The 20,090-nt window shown below is 37.2% G+C and overlaps 1 protein-coding gene across 2 annotated transcripts in view; it reads left to right on the top strand.

The window, feature by feature from the left end:
- The window catches only part of EPS15 (epidermal growth factor receptor pathway substrate 15), a 154,967-nt gene that overhangs the window by 120,337 nt on the left and 14,540 nt on the right, over window positions 1–20,090 (top strand). For both annotated transcript variants that reach the window (XM_040470197.1, XM_040470196.1), the window contains exons 20-21: window positions 1,162–1,298; window positions 7,079–7,148. In XM_040470197.1, coding sequence (XP_040326131.1) covers window positions 1,162–1,298; window positions 7,079–7,148 — 207 coding nt within the window. The remainder of the gene's footprint in view (window positions 1–1,161; window positions 1,299–7,078; window positions 7,149–20,090) is intronic.

Genomic DNA, 20,090 nt, shown 5'->3' with positions numbered 1-20,090 from the left:
TTTTTTTAATTTTTTTTTATAATTTTTTTTTCAACGTTTATTTATTTTTTGGGGACAGAGAGAGACAGAGCATGAACGGGGGAGGGGCAGAGAGAGAGGGAGACACAGAATCGGAAACAGGCTCCAGGCTCTGAGCCATCAGCCCAGAGCCTGACGCGGGGCTCAAACTCACGGACCGCGAGATCGTGACCTGGCTGAAGTCGGACGCTTAACCGACTGCGCCACCCAGGCGCCCCAGCATTACTTTTTAAAAAATAACATTAATGTTTATATTTTGATGCTTTTAATAATACTTAGACTGATTTTTCCTTGTTCACCAAGGATTAGATGAGTATAGTGATCTGTGCTACTACAGGATTTAGAACATTTTGTTTTCCTAAGATTACAGTGTATGAATGGGGGGAAAGAAAACATCTTAAAGAATTACTAAATATCAGGCTTTATAATATATTCTTTCCCTGGGATTTTACATTAGAATTAAAGCAAATCTTGTGTACCATTTGGTTATGCTTCCCAAACCTGTTCCAAATAAGTTTATTAGTTGAAAGACTGTATTTTTTTTTTTAATTTTTTTTTCAACGTTTTTTATTTATTTTTGGGACAGAGAGAGACAGAGCATGAACGGGGGAGGGGCAGAGAGAGAGGGAGACACAGAATCAGAAACAGGCTCCAGGCTCCCAGGCTCCGAGCCATCAGCCCAGAGCCTGACGCGGGGCTCGAACTCACGGACCGCGAGATCGTGACCTGGCTGAAGTCGGACGCTTAACCGACTGCGCCACCCAGGCGCCCCGAAAGACTGTATTTTTTAACCAAATCACAAAGGAATTTGTGATTCCCACTCCCCTAAAATTAGAATCACCTGCTTAGAGGAATTACTTAAACCTAGCATACAGGTAACCTTTGTGTAGTAAGTGTTGGCATTGTTGATTTGCTTTGGGTGAATGATGAACAAATAGGAAAAAGAATATTAATTCAAGCTATTTAACTAGGTGCAACTGTCTATATTTTTTTTATAATCAATAATTGGAATCCAAACTACCTATTTTAGATTCTGCAGAAGTTAAAAATATCTTTTTATTAAGTCAATTATCATACCTTCAAGTGACAGGAAATTTAGTGTAGTAGTTTTTAGTCTTTCATGTATGTGCTGTGTTTTCTTAGATCCATTTGGAGGTGATCCTTTCAAAGGTTCAGATCCATTTGCATCTGACTGTTTCTTCAAGCAGTCCTCTACTGATCCTTTTGCCACTTCAAGTACCGACCCTTTCAGCGCAGCCAACAATGGCAGTAATACTTCGGTAAGTGGGTGGGTTAAAAATTGTTAAATGGATAACAAGTGCCCTAAGTGAGTTTTTGAAATACACAGTGATGAAAGGATCCTCTTTTAGATTACTCCTGATGGGCTATGTAAAAAATCAGTCTCATCCAATCCATCTAGTTTTGGGTTCAGACTGGCATTTCACAGTTTTATCACACAGTGGAATTGTCTGGAGTAACTTATTTCATTGAAAAATCAAGTCCATCCTTCATAAGGCTCAGATATCCCCATTTAAATATCCCATTAGGGATATTTAAAATAAATGATTGGAAAGCCATAAACCAGTCTTCAATAAAGCTTTTCAGAAATGTGTGGTATGCATTATTGAAATAATGAAAATCAACCTAAAAACAGCAGCACTGATCTTTTAGAAAACTAAAATTATTGATATTACTTTATAGACATATTTTATATATGTTTTATAACACATTAATCTTGTAAAGAAATACAAATTCCCACTAAAGTCAGACTCTCTTGAGAATATATATACAAGTAACAGTCCCTATTTAATAACCACATCCTGTGATCCCAGTTCTTCTGTGTGCTATACATTCATTTTTTCTAATCATCAGCCTTGCAAAGTAGGTGTTGGTAGCCTTATTTTAACAATAAGGACACTGGAACTCAGAAGTAACCAAGGTCATACAGCTAAGTGCTTTATCATCTGGAGCCTTTAAAAACAAAATCTTTATATTATGGTTATTTAAACATACCCAAGATAGAGTAATATAATGAAATATTTTAATAAGCCTCCATGTATCCATCACCCAGATTCAATAATTATGAATGGTTTTGGATTTTTTTTTTGTTTTTATTTTTAGTTTTTATTTGGAGGCTTATTTTTTTTAAGGAAGATATTTCTTATCCAAAAGTAAAACAGACCCAAAAAGGAACAGTTGATTGACAGGCATTTGAAAAAAAAAATTGTGTCTCTTTAATTCTCTTAGATTAAGAATACTCCCTTAAAAGAGTAATTGATTCTTTTAAAGTAATAGATTTTGATATTCTTTAATTGTTTTCTTTCTGTACTGAGTAAAGAGCTATTTGGCCAATAACTGGTATTTTCCATTGATGTAAAACTGAGCAAGTGCCTCTGTAACTGAATATTTGTGGTTTCCACAGGCTACTGGATACTCTGTTTTCCTATAACACTTAGTTTGCAATGTGGACCCATTTGCCAAATTCTTCTAAAATTGGCTGCAACCTGAATTTTTTTCCTCCTACCGTATTCTAGTCTCTTATTCACTCTTTTTTTATTTTTTTAAGTTTATTTTATTTTGAGAGACAGAGCACAAGCAGGGGAGGGGCAGAGAGAGGAAGAGACAGAATCCCAAGTAGGCTCTGCACCATCAATCAGTACAGAGCCCGATGTGGGGCTTGAACTCATGAACTGTGAGATCATGACCTGAGCCAAGATCAAGAGTCAGATGCTTAACCAACTGGGCCACCCAGGTGCCCCTCTTATTCTCCACTCTTATCATTAAAGAACAAGAAAGCCAAAGCAGCTCTTCCTAACTTAAAAATAAAACAAGTTTCTCCTGTTCCTCCTGCCTGGTAAAATTTTTCCACTATTTGTTCTATTTACTTGTTCTCCTTCCTCCCCAGTTTTTGAAACTGACATTGCCCTTGCTGACTGCTCTTGATTTCTCCATTAAAAACAAAACAAAAAACCAAACTGGCAATATACTAATAGCTCTGTTTGTCTCATCTCTTCCCTGTGCCAGGTGTGGTGCTAAGCTCTTTTCCTGTGTTATTTCATTTCAGCTTCACAATAATCACATGAAGCTCAGGTTACCAGACTCATTTTTTTTTTTTAATTAAAAAAAAATTTTTTTAATGTTTATTTTTGAGAGGGAGAGAGACAGAGCACGAGCAGGGGAGGGGCAGAGAGAGAGGGAAACACAGAATCTGAAGCAGGCTCCAAGCTCTGAGCTGTCAGCACAGAGCCCGATGTGGGGCTTACACTCATGAACTGTGAGATCATGACCTGAGCTGAAGTCGGGTGCAACCAACTGAGCCACCCAGGCACCAGCAGACTCATTTCCAGATAAAGTAAGTGAGGCTTAAAGAGGTTAAGTGATAGTAAGTTAGTAAGTGATAGGACTGAATTCAGACCTTGGTCTATCTGACCAAAATCTAAGGTCTTCACCACTGTAGTCTAAGATTTAAACTTTATTCTTCCCAGCTACAGTGCCCTTGTGTTTTGTGATCTTCCTTCTTTTTCAAATAGGCCTCTATTATGTTTCCAGGTCTGAGTCTGTCCCCAAAAGTCTTTTCTATTCCCTCAAGGCTAGTCTCCGTTCTCAGAGGGACGGAATTTATTTATTTTTATTTATTTATTTTTTTTTAACGTTTGTTTATTTTTGAAACAGAGAGAGACAGAGCGTGAACAGGGGAGGGGCAGAGAGAGAGGGAGACACAGAATCGGAAACAGGCTCCAGGCTCCGAGTTGTCAGCACAGAGCCCGACGCGGGGCTCGAACTTACGGACCGCGAGATCATGACCTGAGCTGAAGTCAGACGCTTAACTGACTGAGCCACCCAGGCGCCCCACAGAGGGATGGAATTTAAAAAGGCAACACAAACCAAACAGTTGCCATTCCTTGCTGTCCTAGCTAGCGTATGGTAGCATTGTGTAGGTACTAAATGATACAGTCAGAGTGGAGGGGTAGATGAGTGATGCTTAAGAGAGAGAATTTCAATGATAATTTTGGAACATTCTATAAAATCATGCCATCTGAATTTTAGTTATGAAATTACTTTTGTGTACTAAATTGCCTAATTATCACACTGAACCTAACATTTAGTGGCCTCTTATTCCTTCATGGGCTGCACAGTCCCTCCTGTTCCTCTTTCTGTCTTAATGGTCTTTTATGTGGGGCACAGTGTGATGAAGTAATAGAAATTAAACCCAACACTCATGTAGCCCTGCTTTTTCTAATTCTCTCTGTGATGGCAAATAAATCTGTAAGCTTTTGTTAAAAATCAGGCCTGTTATCATTTCCTTCCCTGAAAGTAAAGAGAAGAAGCAATAATAGTTGGTGACTTAGGTTACGTCAGTGACTATTTCTCACACTGGTATTTTGACTATTAAATTAGGAACCATGCAAAGTTATCTGGCTATATAGACCAGCTCAGTATTTTTCTTTGATTGCTCTTTTTTTTAATGTTTATTTATTTTGAGAGAGAGAGAGAGAATCCCAAGCCCGTTCTGTGTGGTCAGCACAGAGCCCGATGCAGAGCTCGATCTATGCACCATGAGATCATGACCTGAGCTGAAATCAAGAGTTGGACACTTGAACCGACTGAGTAACCCAGGCTCCCCTTTGAATGCTCTTTATTCATTCAGCAAATATAATCAGAATATAAGCTAGTGTGATAGTTTTATAATAATATTATTGGCATCAGTTAAAATAAGTACTGTCATCTTTAGTTCTAAAAGCTTCATTAATATTAACTACTTCTTTCTTTTTTTATTTTTTATTTTTTAAAATTTACATCCGAATTAGTTAGCATATAGTGCAACAATGGTTTCAGGAGTAGATTCCTTAGTGCCCCTTACCCATTTAGCCCATCCCCCCTCCCACAACCCCTCCCGTAACCCTTGGTTTGTTCTCCATATTTATGAGTCTCTTCTGTTTTGTCCCCCTCCCTGTTTTTATATTATTTTATATTATATTTTTTATATTATTCCCTTATGTTCATCTGTTTTGTCTCTTAAAGTCCTCATATGAGTGAAGTCATATTATTTTTGTCTTATCTCTGACTATTTCACTTAGCATAATACCCTCCAGTTCCATCCATGTAGTTGCAAATGGCAAGATCTCATTCTTTTTGATTGCCGAGTAATACTCCATTGTGTGTGTGTGTGTGTGTGTGTGTGTGTGTGTGTGTGTGTGTGTGTGTATATATATATATATATACACACCACTTTCTAATAGTAGTTTATTTTTTTTTTAAATTTTTTTTTTTCAACGTTTATTTATTTTTGGGACAGAGAGAGACAGAGCATGAACGGGGGGAGGGGCAGAGAGAGAGGGAGACACAGAATCGGAAACAGGCTCCAGGCTCTGAGCCATCAGCCCAGAGCCCGACGCGGGGCTCAAACTCACGGACCGCGAGATCGTGACCTGGCTGAAGTCGGACGCTTAACCGACTGCGCCACCCAGGCGCCCCTCTAATAGTAGTTTAAATGGGTTCTCTTTTATAGAGACTACTACAAGTCCTGGTTAGCAATACTTTTCTCTTTTCAAATACATTTGTTTTATTTGGAAATGTATCAATTGAGCTCTGCAATATTCTTTTTTTTTTTTTTAATTTTTTTTTAACGTTTATTTATTTTTTTGGGACAGAGAGAGACAGAGCATGAACGGGGGAGGGGCAGAGAGAGAGGGAGACACAGAATCAGAAACAGGCTCCAGGCTCTGAGCCATCAGCCCAGAGCCCGACGCGGGGCTCGAACTCATGGACCGCGAGATCGTGACCTGGCTGAAGTCGGACGCTTAACCGACTGCGCCACCCAGGCGCCCCAATATTCTTTGACATTCAATTGTAATAACCAATTTCTTGATGATTGGAAATAGAGCCTGTAATACAGATGACATGGATAGCCATGAGTCAGAGATCAATTTTCCCAAACCCTTTTCATGCCCCTTTCATCTAACTGTCTGCTAAGGCTTTTGTTGGCTTCTTAACAAGAGCCTGATGCCAGAAAGAGAAAGTTCAGTTAATTCTTCCTAAGTACATACTTTGTTTGATTATGATTAAAAACTAAAATAAGTTAGGAAAACAGTTCTATAGCAGAAATCTCTGGCTTCTGGTAAAGTCCTCACTCTGTAGCCACTCACCCTTGTCACTTGGTCCAGATTCTTACCTGGCTATTGAAAGTAGAAGGTCTTTTTAGGAGTGCTCCTTCCTTCCCTTCCTCTGTTTCTCCCTCCTTTCTTCTCCCCCTTCCTCTGGAGCACGTGTGTACGTTCCTCTGATGGGACAAATGCTAGAATTATCTTTAGATAACAATTAGAAAGTAGAAATCTAGTATTTACTGATATTAAGTACTAAGATATTTAAGAGTTAGAATAGTATGCACCCTAAATGCAACATGTCATCCTGAAATAGAAGGACGTTAGTGGAAAAACTGGAAAAATCTAAATAAAATCTATAGCTTATAGTTTTGTATCAGTGTTAATTCCTTAGTTTTAATAATGTACTGTGATTACATGTGATATTAATATTAGAGGAAGCTGAGTGAAGGATATATGGGAACTCTCTGTATTATCTTTACACTTGTTCTAGAAATCTAAAATTACCTCAAAATGAAAAGTTGTAATAGTGTGTATTTGTACCAGTAGCAAAACTATGAAGAAAAGAGATGAATGCCTCCAGTCAGGATGATAATAACCTCTACCGAGGAAGGATGGTATTGTGATTGGAGAGGGGCACATAAGACTTCTGAGGTGTTGGCAGTTTCTTAGAAGGTGATTACATAAGTGTTCATTTGACACTTGTTTGTCAAGACATGCATGTTTCATATACCATTTTGAATGGATATTATATTATACAATAAAAGAAGATTAGAAAATGATGTTTATCATTCCAATTTAATTAGATTGCAAATCAATAAGGGGAAACATTTATTCCTAATGCCTTGTATTTCTTAACTAATTTAGAGTTTGTGAAGAATATTTTGCTTGGTGTGGCAATGAGGTTTCAGCTGTGAAACATTGCTTCTCATAGTCATGATTTTGTGTAATTTTTTTAGGTAGAAACATTGAAGCACAATGATCCTTTTGCTCCTGGTGGAACAGTTGTTGTTGCAGCAAGTGATTCAGGTAAGGAAATAATTGATCAGTTTCTTTGAACAGTAAAAATATTTACCTTTTCTTTAAGCTTCTTTTTTATTTGTTTCCAAATATATTTGTCCTATTTACTTACTTAAGGCTTTAAAATTACTGCATAGTTGGGGCGCCTGGGTGGCTCAGTCAGTTGGGTGTCCAACTTCGGCTTGGGTCATGATCTCACAGTTCGTGAGTTTGAGCCCCACGTCGGGCTCTCTGCTGACAGCTCGGAGCCTGGAGCCTGCTTCGGATTCTGTGTCTCCCTCTCTCTCTCTGCCCCACCCCTGCTTGCTCTCTGTCTCTCAAAACTGAATAAACATTAAAGAAAAATTTTTTTTAAATTACTGCATAGAGCCAATTGTAATCTACTAATAATAATGGCAAATGTTGGCATATCACTTTCTACTTTTCTTATTCATTTATCTCATTTATTATTCATGTTAAAGATCTTACTGGAAGGGATTGGGAGATACAGGCTTCCAGTTATGGAATGAATAAGTCATAGGAATAAAAGGTACAGCATGGGGAATATAGTCAATGCTATTATAATAGTGTTGTTCAGTGACAGATGGTAACTACACTCATGGTGAGCATAGCATGACGTATAAATTTGTCAAATCACTGTGTGGTACACCTGAAACTAATGTAACATTGTATGTCAGCTATACTTTATTGAAAAAAAAAATCTTGCTAGAAAATGTACTCTATCCAGTAAAACCAATAAAAATTTTTTTTGCTTTATAAAAGGCAGTGTTGTTTGACATTTTCTAAGTCAGTAACGACTCTAATGGATCTTGGCCTAAATTTAAAAACTAGTTGCTTCCAGTAGGTAATGGTAATAGCTTTACAAATAATGGATAGATTCTTTTAATAATACAGAGAAAAGCTAAATGTTATTCTAGCATCCAGTCTTTATGCTTTATTTATGGTATCTAATTTTCAATTTATCCTTTTAAGTAATATTTCCATTTTGAAGACCAGGAAACTGAGGACCAGAACTTTAAGTAACTTGATCAAAATTGTATAGTTTACTAGATTTGAACCAGGTGAAGCCAAGATTCAAACCAAAGTCCGGTTTGTCTAAAAGCTTCTGCAACTAAGTAACACTGCTTCTTTCTCACTATTCATTAAAAAATAAAACAGACCATCTATTGTGTAGGAGAGCAGGAAATTAGAGGGAAGTGGACGCAAACATGTAAATTCCTCAAGTTACCATGCTAAAATAGATTTCCTTATTTTTCCAGATGAATATAGGGTGAGTTATTCAGTACACAAATTTGCTGATGTGACAAGTTGAGGATTATAAGCATAGAGAAAAATTAGTAGAAATGCCTTCACAATTTGGATTTCTTGTACAAATTATAACAATATGAAATTTAGCAGTGTGTGTTGTTTTCAGGTTGGAAATTAACTTCCAACACGAGTAACAAAAAGGAATATAATAGGCAGATATGTAGAAAACAAGATTTAATGTAGTGCTGGGTATTGATTTAAGCCAAAGCTTAGAATAGCAGCAAATAAGATTTCTAAAAGGCTTATTGAAGTAACAGTGGTTAAATTAATATCTTTTAAAAATACATGTGCATTTTTTAGACTCTCATTATTAAACTGATGAATTAATATATTGTTAAGGATATTGTATGATTAGAAAGGAAGACCTAAGAAAATAAAATGAAAGGTTAATATATTTATACAGGTGACCCTTGAACGATATGGGGTTGGGGACATTGACCTCCCTCCCATGCAGGTGCAAATCCTCATATAACTTTGGATTCCCCAAAACCTTTACTAATAGCCTACTGTTGACTAGCAGCCTTACCAATGACATAAGCAGTCAATTAACAAATATTTTGTATGTTATATGTATCCTTACAATAAAGTAAGCTAGAGAAAAGAAAGTGTTATTGAGAAAATCATAAAGAAAATACGTTGACAGTACTATATTGCATTTATTGAGAAAAATCTGCATATAACACACTTCAAGGGTCAACTGTAATTAACTCTTGATTGAAATGGTAAGTGCCATGGAAGTTCATCAAAACTGTAAAAATTTAAAGGAAAGGGAGATCACCTCCAATCAGGGTAAATCATGAATGATTTCAAAGCAGAAGGTGGCTTTTGTGGTATGCCTTGAAAGGATGGGTTAGAATTTTAGTTAAGTATATATGGTAAGAGAGTAAATGAAGCAAAGAGAGCAACATGAGCACGGAAGGGAGGCAGGACTTACAGGGCATGTTCAAGGAAAACCAGGTGTTTTGATAAAGCTTATTTATAGATAGAAGAACCATCAGGTTAAGGCTGGTGTAGTAGATTGCAGGCTTACTGTGGGTGTCTATTGCTTTTGTTTCTAGTTCCTAACTAATTTTATGTAAAGTGTTAGAATAAATGACTATAATAGCCTGAGAGGGAACTACCATTCATTGTTGTTAATCATCTTAATAACATACCGTTTATTGCGCTCTTGCACAGTCTCAGTACTACATGGGCTAGCTGTTTTCCAATACCTGATCTCATTTAAATCTCACAGCAACTACATGAGGTAATTGGTATTATGTTTATTGTGCAGACAAGGAAAATCAAAACATGGAGAGATGAAACTGTTTCACAAGGTTAAAGAAGAGTAATGAATGGACCCACGTTCAAATGAGGTCTCTGGTTTCCCATTGACCTCTTGGGTCATTCCTTCTGTCTCCTTTGCTGATTCTTCCTCTCTTCTCCAACTTCTTCATGTTTTATTACTCTAGGCCTTAGACTCTGGACCTCTTTCTTCTCTATCTGTATTCCCTTGGGGACCTTATCTGATTTCTTGGCTTCACATACCATATATATGCTCATTTAGATCTCTAGCCACATGTTTTTTCCTGAACTCTAAACTCCTATATCCAACTACCTACTGATACCTGTATTTGAATATCTGATAGGTATAGCTAACACATATGTCTGCCACTGAACACCTAGTCTTCCTCTCCCAACCTGCTTCTCTTGCAACTTGCTCCATCTCAGTTCATGGTAATTTCATCTTTAATGTTGCTAAGACCTAAAACCTTAGCATCATCCTTGGTTCTTCTTCTGCCAAGAAGAATCTTGGCAGAGATCTTACTGGCTCTACCTCCAGATTTTTTTTTTTTTAATTTTTTTTTTAACGTTTATTTATTTTTGAGACAGAGAGAGACAGAGCATGAACGGGGGAGGGGCAGAGAGAGAGGGAGACACAGAATTGGAAGCAGGCTCCAGGCTCTGAGCTGTCAGCACAGAGCCCGACGCGGGGCTCGAACTCACGGACCGCAAGATCGTGACCTGAGCTGAAGTCGGACGCTCAACCGACTGAGCCACCCAGGCGCCCCTCTACCTCCAGATTATATCCAGCAAAAGATTTACAATGGCCTATACCTTTCTAACAGTATCTCTTACCATTATTCCCTTTGCTCACTCTGCTCCAACCACACTGGCTCTCTTGCTGTTGCTGAAACAACAGGCCAGTTTCTTAGGCCCTTAGCTGTTCCCTATTTCTGGGATGATCTTTGTCCATATATCCACTTGATTTGCTACATTACCTTAACAAATCTTTGCCAAAATGTCCCCTTGTCAATGGGGCATATTCTGGCCCTATTTAACATTTATGAGTTCCACACCTAGCCTAACATTCCTCCCTTACTATTCTCTACTCTTTATTTTTTCATTATGGCTTACTACTTTCTAGCATACTAAATAAGTTACTTTGTTTTTCTCTATCTTTCTCCTCCTCCTGCCACTAGATTTTAAGTCCTAGGGAATTTGGATCTTTGTATTCACTGGTGTGTCCTAAGAACTTTAAACCATACCTGAGCACATAATATGACTGAATGAATGGATGAATCAATTACTCTTCCTACAGAACATATAGGATGGGAATAGGGGGTGGTGGGGGTTGTTTAACAATTTTGTCCTGATAGTGGGTTTTTTAACATTGTGTTAAGATATACAAAACATTTACTATTTTAACCATTTTTAAGTATATAGTTCATTGGTGCAAGTATTACAGCCATCAATTTCCAGAACTTGTTCATCTTTCAGAACTGAAACTCTGTATCTGTTGAATAAGAACTCTTCATTAGCCTCTCCCATTAGCCCCTGGCAACCACCATTTACTTTCTGTGTTTATGAATTTGACTCCTCTGCATACCTCATAAATGGAATCATACAGTGTCTGTTATTTTGTGACTGGCTTATTTCACGTATCATTATATCCTCAAGATTCATCCATATTGTAGCGTGTATCAGAATTTCTTCCCTTTTTAAGACTGAATAATATTCTTTTATATATATGTACCACATTTAGTTTATCTATTTATCCATCAGTAGATACTTGAGTTGTTTTCCATGTCAGCCATACCATTTTACATTCACACCAGCAGTGGACAAGAGTTCTAATTTCTTTATATCCTTGTCAACACTTATGCTTTCTGGTTTTTGATAATAGCCACTCAAATGGGTATGAAGTGGCATCTCATTGATTTAATTTGTACTTCCCTAATGATTATGATATTGAGCATCTATTCATATACTTATTGGCCATTTGTTTATCTTCTTTGGAGAAATGGCTATTCAAGTACTTTGCCATTTTCTCAATCAGTTGTTTGCTTTTTTGTTGTTGAGTGGTAGGATTTATTTACTCTGGATATTAACCCCTTCTGAAACATATGATTTACAAATATTTTCTCTCATTCCATGTGTTGCCTTTTCATTCTTTTGATACTGTTTGTTGGTGCATAAAACTAATTTTATTTAGTATAGTCCAGTTTATCCACTTTCAATTTTTTTGCCCATGCTTTCAGTGGTGTGTCCTAAGAACTTTAAACCATGCCTGAGCACATAATATGTGCACATAAACATTTCAAGAAAGTATAGCTAAATCCAGTGTCATGAAGATTTTCTCTATGTTTTCTTCTAAGAGTTTTATAGTTTTAGGTCTTACATTAGGTCTTTGATACATTTTGAGTAAATTTTTTGTATTTGTTGTAAGTAAGGTAAGGTAAGAGTCCGACTTCATTCTTTTGGCATGAATACTCAACTTTCCCAGTGCCATTTGTTGAAAGGACTTGGCCTTTCCCCATTGAGTGGTCTTCGCATCTTTGTAGAAAATCTTTTAAATATATGTGCAAGAGTTTATTTCTGGGTTCTCTCTTCTATATCATTGGTCTAAATGTCTGTCTTTTTTTTTTTTTAATTTTTTAATGTTTATTTTTGACAGGGAGAGAGAGACAGAGCATGAGTGGGGGAGGGGCACAGAGAGAGGGAGACACAGAATCTGAAACAGGCTCCAGGCTCTGAGCTGTCAGCACAGAGCCCGACGCGGGGCTCGAACTCACGGACTGTGAGATCATGACCTGGGCCGAAGTCGGATGCTCAACCGACTGAGCCACCCAGGCGCCCCTAAATGTCTGTCTTAATGCCAGTACCACACTGCTTGATTACTGTAACTTTGTAGTAAGTTTTGAAATCAGGAAGTTTGATACCTGTAACTTTGTTATTCTTTTTCAAGATTGTTTTGGCTGTATGGGTTCCCTTGAGATTCCATGTGAATTTTAGGATGAATTCTCTATTTATGTGAAAAATATCATTGGGGTTTTGATAGGAATCGCTTTGAATCTGTAGATTGCTTTGGATAGTATTAACATGTTAACAATATGAAGTTTTCCAACCCATAAAGTTTTCCAACCCATAAAGTGGCCTGTCTTTCTATTTATTTGTATGCTTCATTTCTTTCAGAATGTTTCATAGTTGACAGCATACATGCCTTCCTTAGTTAAGTTAATTTCTGAGTATTTAATTCTTTTTTATGCTATTATAAATGAAATTGTTTTCTTAATTTCTTTTTCAGATTGTTCATTGTTCGTATATAGAAATGCTACTGATCTTGTGCATTGATTTAGTATCCTGCTTTGCTGAATTCATTTATTGTAAACAGGTTTTTTTGTGTGTGTGTATGGGTTTTCTACATGTGAGGTCATATTGTCTGCAACAGAGATAATTTTACTTCTTCCTTTCCAATTTGGATGCCTTTTTCTTTTCCTTGCCTAATTGCTCTGACTAGGACTTCTATGATGAATTGGAGTGGTGAAAAGTGGGCATCCTTGTCTTGTTACTGATTTTAGAGTAAAAAAAATCTCAGTCTTTCACCATTGAATATGTTCACTGTTTGCTTTTCATATATGGCCTTTACGATGTTGAAATAGTTTTCTTCTTTTCCTAGTTTGCCAAGTGTTATTTTTATCATGAAAGGATGATGGGGCGCCTGGGTGGCGCAGTCGGTTAAGCGTCCGACTTCAGCCAGGTCACGATCTCGCGGTCCGGGAGTTGAGCCCCGCGTCGGGCTCTGGGCGGATGGCTTGGAGCCTGGAGCCTGTTTCCGATTCCGTGTCTCCCTCTCTCTCTGCCCCTCCCCCGTTCATGCTCTGTCTCTGTCTGTCCCATAAATAAATAAAAACGTTGAAAAAAAAATTTAAAAAAATAAAATAAAATAAAAAAATAAAAAAAAAAAAGAAAGGATGTTGAATTTTGTCAGATGCTGTTTCTGCATCAATTAAGAGGATCATGTGGAGTTTTTTCCTTCATTCTGTTAATGGAGTATATTTTATTGATTGATTTTCATGTTGAACCATCCTTACATACAAATAAGAACCTGTATCCTGTTAGCCTGCTGTTAGCATGCTGCTTATGTGTTGATTTGAATGAGGATCTTAGAACCAAAAACTGTTTTGAGTTGAGTAGGCTACCTATTAGTGGTATCTGGGGCTGAGACCTTACACAGACCCAAAAGTATCAGAGGTTTGAACTCCCTTTTACTTTTTTTCTTAACAGCTATACGCAAGGTCATCCATAGTTCGTTTTTGCATCTTCCTCATTTAATCTTTTCCGTGGTTATAGAGACAGGTACTATTCTTTCTCATTTTAAGGATGAGGAAAATGAAACATAGGTTAGGCGGTTTGCCGAAGGCTGCATTACTTGTTGCAGTGTCCGATCCATGGTCTTATTTCAGAGCTCATGCTATTAGCCACTTTGTTATGGTGCTTCTGCCTTATCTTCTCATCCAATTCTCACAATATAAAAATGGCAGTAAGGTTATTCACAGAATTTTTTTCTCTCTCTCAAACTTAACATTGCTGACTTTGTTAGAACTGGAAGGAATCATAGACCTGCTATAGGCTAGAGTTTTCATATTATTTTTCACAAAACTAGTTTCCGGGTAGGTCTTTAGAGAGTTGGCAGATTCTTGTTTCATATTTTTTAAATGTCTTTGAATTTGTAAAAATATATATGCATTCATATATGTTACAAACCACATTGACATATTGTAGTGCATTGGTGTTTTAAAGTACTATCAGGTTAAGTGGTTTTTATGCAAACCTCTGGATATAAATTATTTTCAACTACTCTGAGATTGCAAGGCTCTTGTTTTAAAATGTACATAACTACTTCTTTGGATGAATTGTTTTTCAGATAGAGCAACCAAAACCAATTACAGAAATAAGTTCAACTCCTGACTTTAAACATTTCTGTTGATCAAAATTGCTTCATGTTTTCACTGTCATCATAAGTAAATATTATAAATTTGTACATAAAATGATTTTAGAGTTATTTTTTTTTTAAGTTTATTTATTTATTTTGAGAGAGGGAGCACTCCTGAGTCCTCATGAATGGGGAAGGAGCAGAGAGAAAGGGAGAGAAAGAATCCCAAGCAGGCTCCCCACTGTCAGCGCAGAGCTCCACGCGGGGCTCAAACTCACAAACCGTGAGATCATGACCTTAGCCAAAATCAAGAGTCAGATGCTTAACTGACTAAGCCACCCAGAGTTAATTTTTAAAATCCCATTTACTTGTTCCATATATTGGCATTTCATTTAAGATTTAAACACTGTTATCTAGCCTCATTTCCTAAAAATGGAAGGAAAAACTGAGCCCCAGGGCTACATATCAGTTTGTTTCTCAGTCCATTTCCACTGATTTTCCTCTGTGTTATCCTGCCTCTTTATTTATCTACAATGTAAGTGAAAAAAATAACTCCTTGAAACCCAAAATTTGATAAAGGGTACTGAGAGCATAGGGGAAACAATCAAATGAAAAATGTTAAGAAATTAATACATATTAGTAAGAAATTTGTAGAAGATCCATGAAAGACTCTTGGTGGAGAAAATTCCAGACTTCAACTCCTATTTCAACAACAACAACAAAAATTAGGAAAGAAGTGGGTTATTTAATCACAAGCAGTAACTTTGGAATTTATCAAGTATAGCAGCTTTTTAAAAAATAAATGAAGACCCTTAAAGAGCTTTTGTTTATATTGGTTATATCAGTACTAACCATATTAGAGACTAAAGTACTAACCATATTAGAAATTAAAACTGAGAATTTAAAAAGTTTTTAATTTCTTTTAAAAACATGATAATAAACCCATTACATATTAACATAAATAACATATTTAAGAAAAATAACTTCAGGGGCGCCAAGGTGGCTGAGATCATGATCTCACAGTTTGTGCGTTTGAGCCTCATATCAGGCTCTGTGCTAACAGCTCAGTTTGGAGCCTGAGCCTAACAGCTCAGATTCTGTCTCCCGCTCTTTCTGCCTCTCCCTCACTCGCGTTCTCTCTCCGTATGTGTCTCCCAAAAATAAATAAAACGTTAAAAATTTTTTTAAAAAATGAAAAATAACTTCAAACCAAAAAAAAAAATTATAAGAGTAGCATTGTTCATACATTTTTGTGAAACTCTTTAAATGTCTGCCTTAACAGAAGACAGCTGGATTCTCATATCTACTTCTGCATTCAATCTGCTGCACTGTATTGTTTTGCTTCAAGTATGTGAAATGAAAAAGATCCGGCCTCACACAGATACGTAGTTGGAAAAAGGAGGAATATTTCAACAACCTTTTTAAAGATAATTGTGGATATTCTTTTTTGTTATTATACTACATTTCAACATATTTTAGTTTCTTCAAAGTTAGTTGTAGTATTGTACATGAAACTGTATTGAGGACTTTTTTTTTTTTTTTTTTTTTTACCTTTTTTTACAAACCCTTGTGTCGAGGATTGACGTTCAGTAGATCGCAGCGAGGGAGCTGCTCTCTGCTAGATATGAAACCCCGACCCAGAAGCAAGCAGGTCGTGTACGAATAGTTTAGCACCAGGTTCCCCACGAATGTGCGTTGTGTGATGGGTGAGGGGGCGGCCCCCTTTACGGCCGCGCCCCGGAAAGAGGGTTGTATTGAGTACCTTTTATACTCTGTTGCATTAAAATCCATTGGTCTGTCTCGTACTTTGAATGAATCTTTTACCTATATATGATTTTGTAACTTGCATTGATGATTTGGGAAATCTTGGTTCACTGAGTTATGCGTATCTTACAAATGCTGACACATTTTAGTATAAATATTTTTAAATTACATTTATTGGGGCACCTAGATGGTTTAGTCAGTTAAGTGTCTGACTCTGGACTTCAGCTCAGTCATGATCTCACGGTTCATGGGATCAAGCCCATGTTGGGCTCCACACTGGCGATGTGAAGCCTACTTGGGATTCTCTCTCTCTGTCTCTCTCTCTCTCTCTGTGTCTCTCTCTGCCTCTCCCTTGCTCACACTCTCTTTCTCTCTCTCTCTTAAAATAAATAAACTTAAAATTTTTTTTAATTAAAGTTAAATTTATTAATATCACCATCCATCTTATCAGAGTCTTTAAGTATTGGTGTAATATTAAGATTTGGGGCAAATACAACTTTCCAAGATACTGATTTTTACTTGAATTTTTATCATCTGCAACAAATACTATCAGTTGCTTTCCTTAAAGTGACAGATTCACTGTTTATTTTGGAAGAAATGTTGCCAAATACCCAAATCTGAATAATCATTGTTTATCTGTTATTTCTTTCAAGTAAAAAGGACATTCCATGAAAAAAGCAGCTAGTTCAACCTTTTTCTCACACCATCATGCAAGTGCTTTTCCTCCAGATAGCCATCATACTTGCTACTCAGCAGAGGTGCTTTGTGTGTATTTCCCATTTTGTTACTCAGAATTACAAGAAGATGTGTGCCTTGGGATCACAATTTATTAAAACTAATAATTTCTATTGGTTATCCAGGACAGACATTTTTAAGTGCAACTGCCCTTTATTTTTCTCCTCCCTGCAAGATGGAGAAAAATACAATGGTTATCTAAAAGTACAGTTTGGTGCTGCTGCCTTGATTCCCAGTAAGGCATCAGCAGTTTTATCTACCATTGGTTTTGCAACATTGTTGTAAATATCAGCACATTAAGAAATATAAATAACATCTTAATATTCTGAAAATAGTTTTCACTTTATAGATCTTCCTAAACAGGTCTTAGGGACCTCTGGGGTCCACACTTTGAGAACTTCTGATCTAATATGAACTGAGAGATTTCCTGTTGCTCTGGTCTCTGTTCCCTCAGGACAACTTGCTCCCGGGGGGTATCTGGGACAGATGTCTCCTTTTGTTCAAAACAGGAGCAAGAGAATAATCTCAGTGTTCTGGAGAAAAAGCTTAAGAGTAGAGGTTATCTTTTTAGTTCTGTATTAGCCTGGTGCTTTTGTTCTTCTCAAAATACACACTTCTTGTGGTGGGGATGTCCAATTCTGTGCTTTCAGCTACAGCCTGTTTCCTGATGACTCCTATTTAGCCTTCTAGTGTTGAACTCTCTCCTGAGCCTTCAGTGCCTTCAAGTTACCTGCTGGATATTTCCCCTTAGGTGTCAAGCTTAAAAGTTGAAATGATCATCTCTTCCAAATACTCTCTCCTTCAAAGTATTAGCATTTTTACTTTCTGTGCTAATGATACAGTTAGCCAATCATCTTAGACTTCTCTGTCATTCCTCACCTTCAATAAATTGCCAAATCCTGTTGTTTTACCCCCAAATGGACCCTGATTGTTCCTCTTATGCTCAACTTTGCTTGAGATTCTTACTTTGTTTCAGTTGGAGTGTGATATTAAATTGCTTCCGTTCTTTTTTTACTTGATAATCTGTCATCTATGTCACTGCTAGTATAATCTTTAACCTGTCTTTGTTTGCTTGTTTGTTTGTTTGTTTGTTTTTAAGAGAGAGTATGAGTGGAGGAGAGGGGCAGGCGGGGAGAGAGAATCTTTTTTTTTTTTTAATTTACACCCAAGTTAGTTAGCCTATAGTGCAATGATGATTTCAGGAGTAGAACTCAGTGATTCATCCCCTACATATAACACCCAGTGCTCATCCCAGCAAGTATCCTCTTAAGTGTCCCTTGCCCATTTAGCCCATCCCCCCACCCACGACTCCTCCAGCAACCCTCAGTTTGTTCTCTGTATTTAAGAGTCTCTTATGTTTTGTCCCCCTCCCTGTTTTTATATTATTTTTGCTTCCATTCCCTTATGTTCACCTGTTTTGTATCTTAAATTCCACATATGAGTGAAGTCATCTGATATTTGTCTTTCTCTGACTGATTTGGCTTAGCACAATACACTCTAGTTCCATTCAGTGTTACACATGGCAAGATTTCATTCTTTGTGATTACCAAGTAGTACTCTATTGTTTGTGTGTGTGTGTGTGTGTGTGTGTGTGTGTGTGTGTGTGTGTGTTTGCGTGTGTGTGCATGTGTATACACATACGTACCGCATCTTCTTTATCCATTCATCAATTGATGGACATTTGGGCTCCTTCCATACGTTGGCTATGGTCAATAGCACAGCTATAAACATTGGGGTGCATGTGCCCTTCAAAACAGTACTGCTGTATCCTTTGGATAAATACCTAGTAGTCCAATTGCTGTAGTTCTATTTTTAATTTTTTGAGGAACCTCCATACCGTTTTCCAGAGTGGTAGCACCAGTTTGCATTTCCACTAGCAGTGCAAAAGGGTTCCTCTTTCTCTGCATCCTCGCCAACATCTGTTGTTGCCTGAGTTGTTAATTTTAGCCAATTTGACAGGTGTGAGGTAGTATCTCATTATGGTTTTTATTTGTATTGGGGAGAGAGAGAATTTTAAGCAGGCTGCATGCTCAGTGGGGAGCCTGACACAGGCTCAATCCCATGACTCTGGGATCATGACCTGAGCCAAAATCAAGAGTCAGATGCTCAACTAACTGAGCCACCCAGGCACTTGTATGTTTTTAACTTGAGAGAGAGATCTTTCTTAACATTTGATCATGTTACTAACCACAAACCTAAGTTGCTAGCCCTGTTCTCCACACATACGTGTGTATGTAATTTTTTAAAATTTATTTATTACTTATATTCTTTAAAATGATGTTTACTATATTACCTATATTATATTTTTATTATATGTATATATATTTAATGGTCTTTTACTTAATGTGTCACAGGTGTATGTCTGAAAGTAAAGTTGTTCACCCTATGAAATATAAAACAGTACTAAATATCTTCTGGATATCACATCTCTGTTAATAGCATTACCATCTACTCAGTTGCCCAAGCAGAGACCTGGGAGTCATCCTATGTTGTATCCCTACACTCCCATCCCAGAACTTCTGGGACACAGCAGAGTCTTATCAATTGACTGCAGAAGCAATAAATAAATGATTTGTCTCAAATCTGCTACACTGGCATAAGATTTTGAATTGAATGGAAGTGTAAACAGTTTAGAGAGGGGTTGTCATGATTAGGACTTGAGTGCCTGAGTCCAACTGCCTGGACTTATTCAGATAAAATTGCTGAGGCGCCTGGGTGGCTCAGTTGGTTAAGTGTCCAACTGTTGGTTTCGGCTCAGGTCATGATCTCACAGTTCATGGGTTTGAGCCCTGCATCGGGCTCTGTGCTGATAGTGCAGAGCCTGCTTAGGATTCTCTCTCTCTCTCTCTCTCAGAATAAATAAATAAAATTTTAAAAAGTTGCTAATTCTTTAGGTTTTCTTAGTCTCCATTTCCTAAACAATAAAATGAGGTTAATAGTTCTACTTA

This window comes from Herpailurus yagouaroundi, unplaced genomic scaffold (genome assembly GCF_014898765.1).
Source record: "Herpailurus yagouaroundi ecotype Mexico unplaced genomic scaffold, PumYag 77, whole genome shotgun sequence".
NCBI classification, from domain to species: domain Eukaryota; kingdom Metazoa; phylum Chordata; class Mammalia; order Carnivora; family Felidae; genus Herpailurus; species Herpailurus yagouaroundi.
The sequence above is the reverse complement of the archived record's forward strand: the minus strand, read 5'-3'. Positions and strand labels throughout refer to the sequence as shown.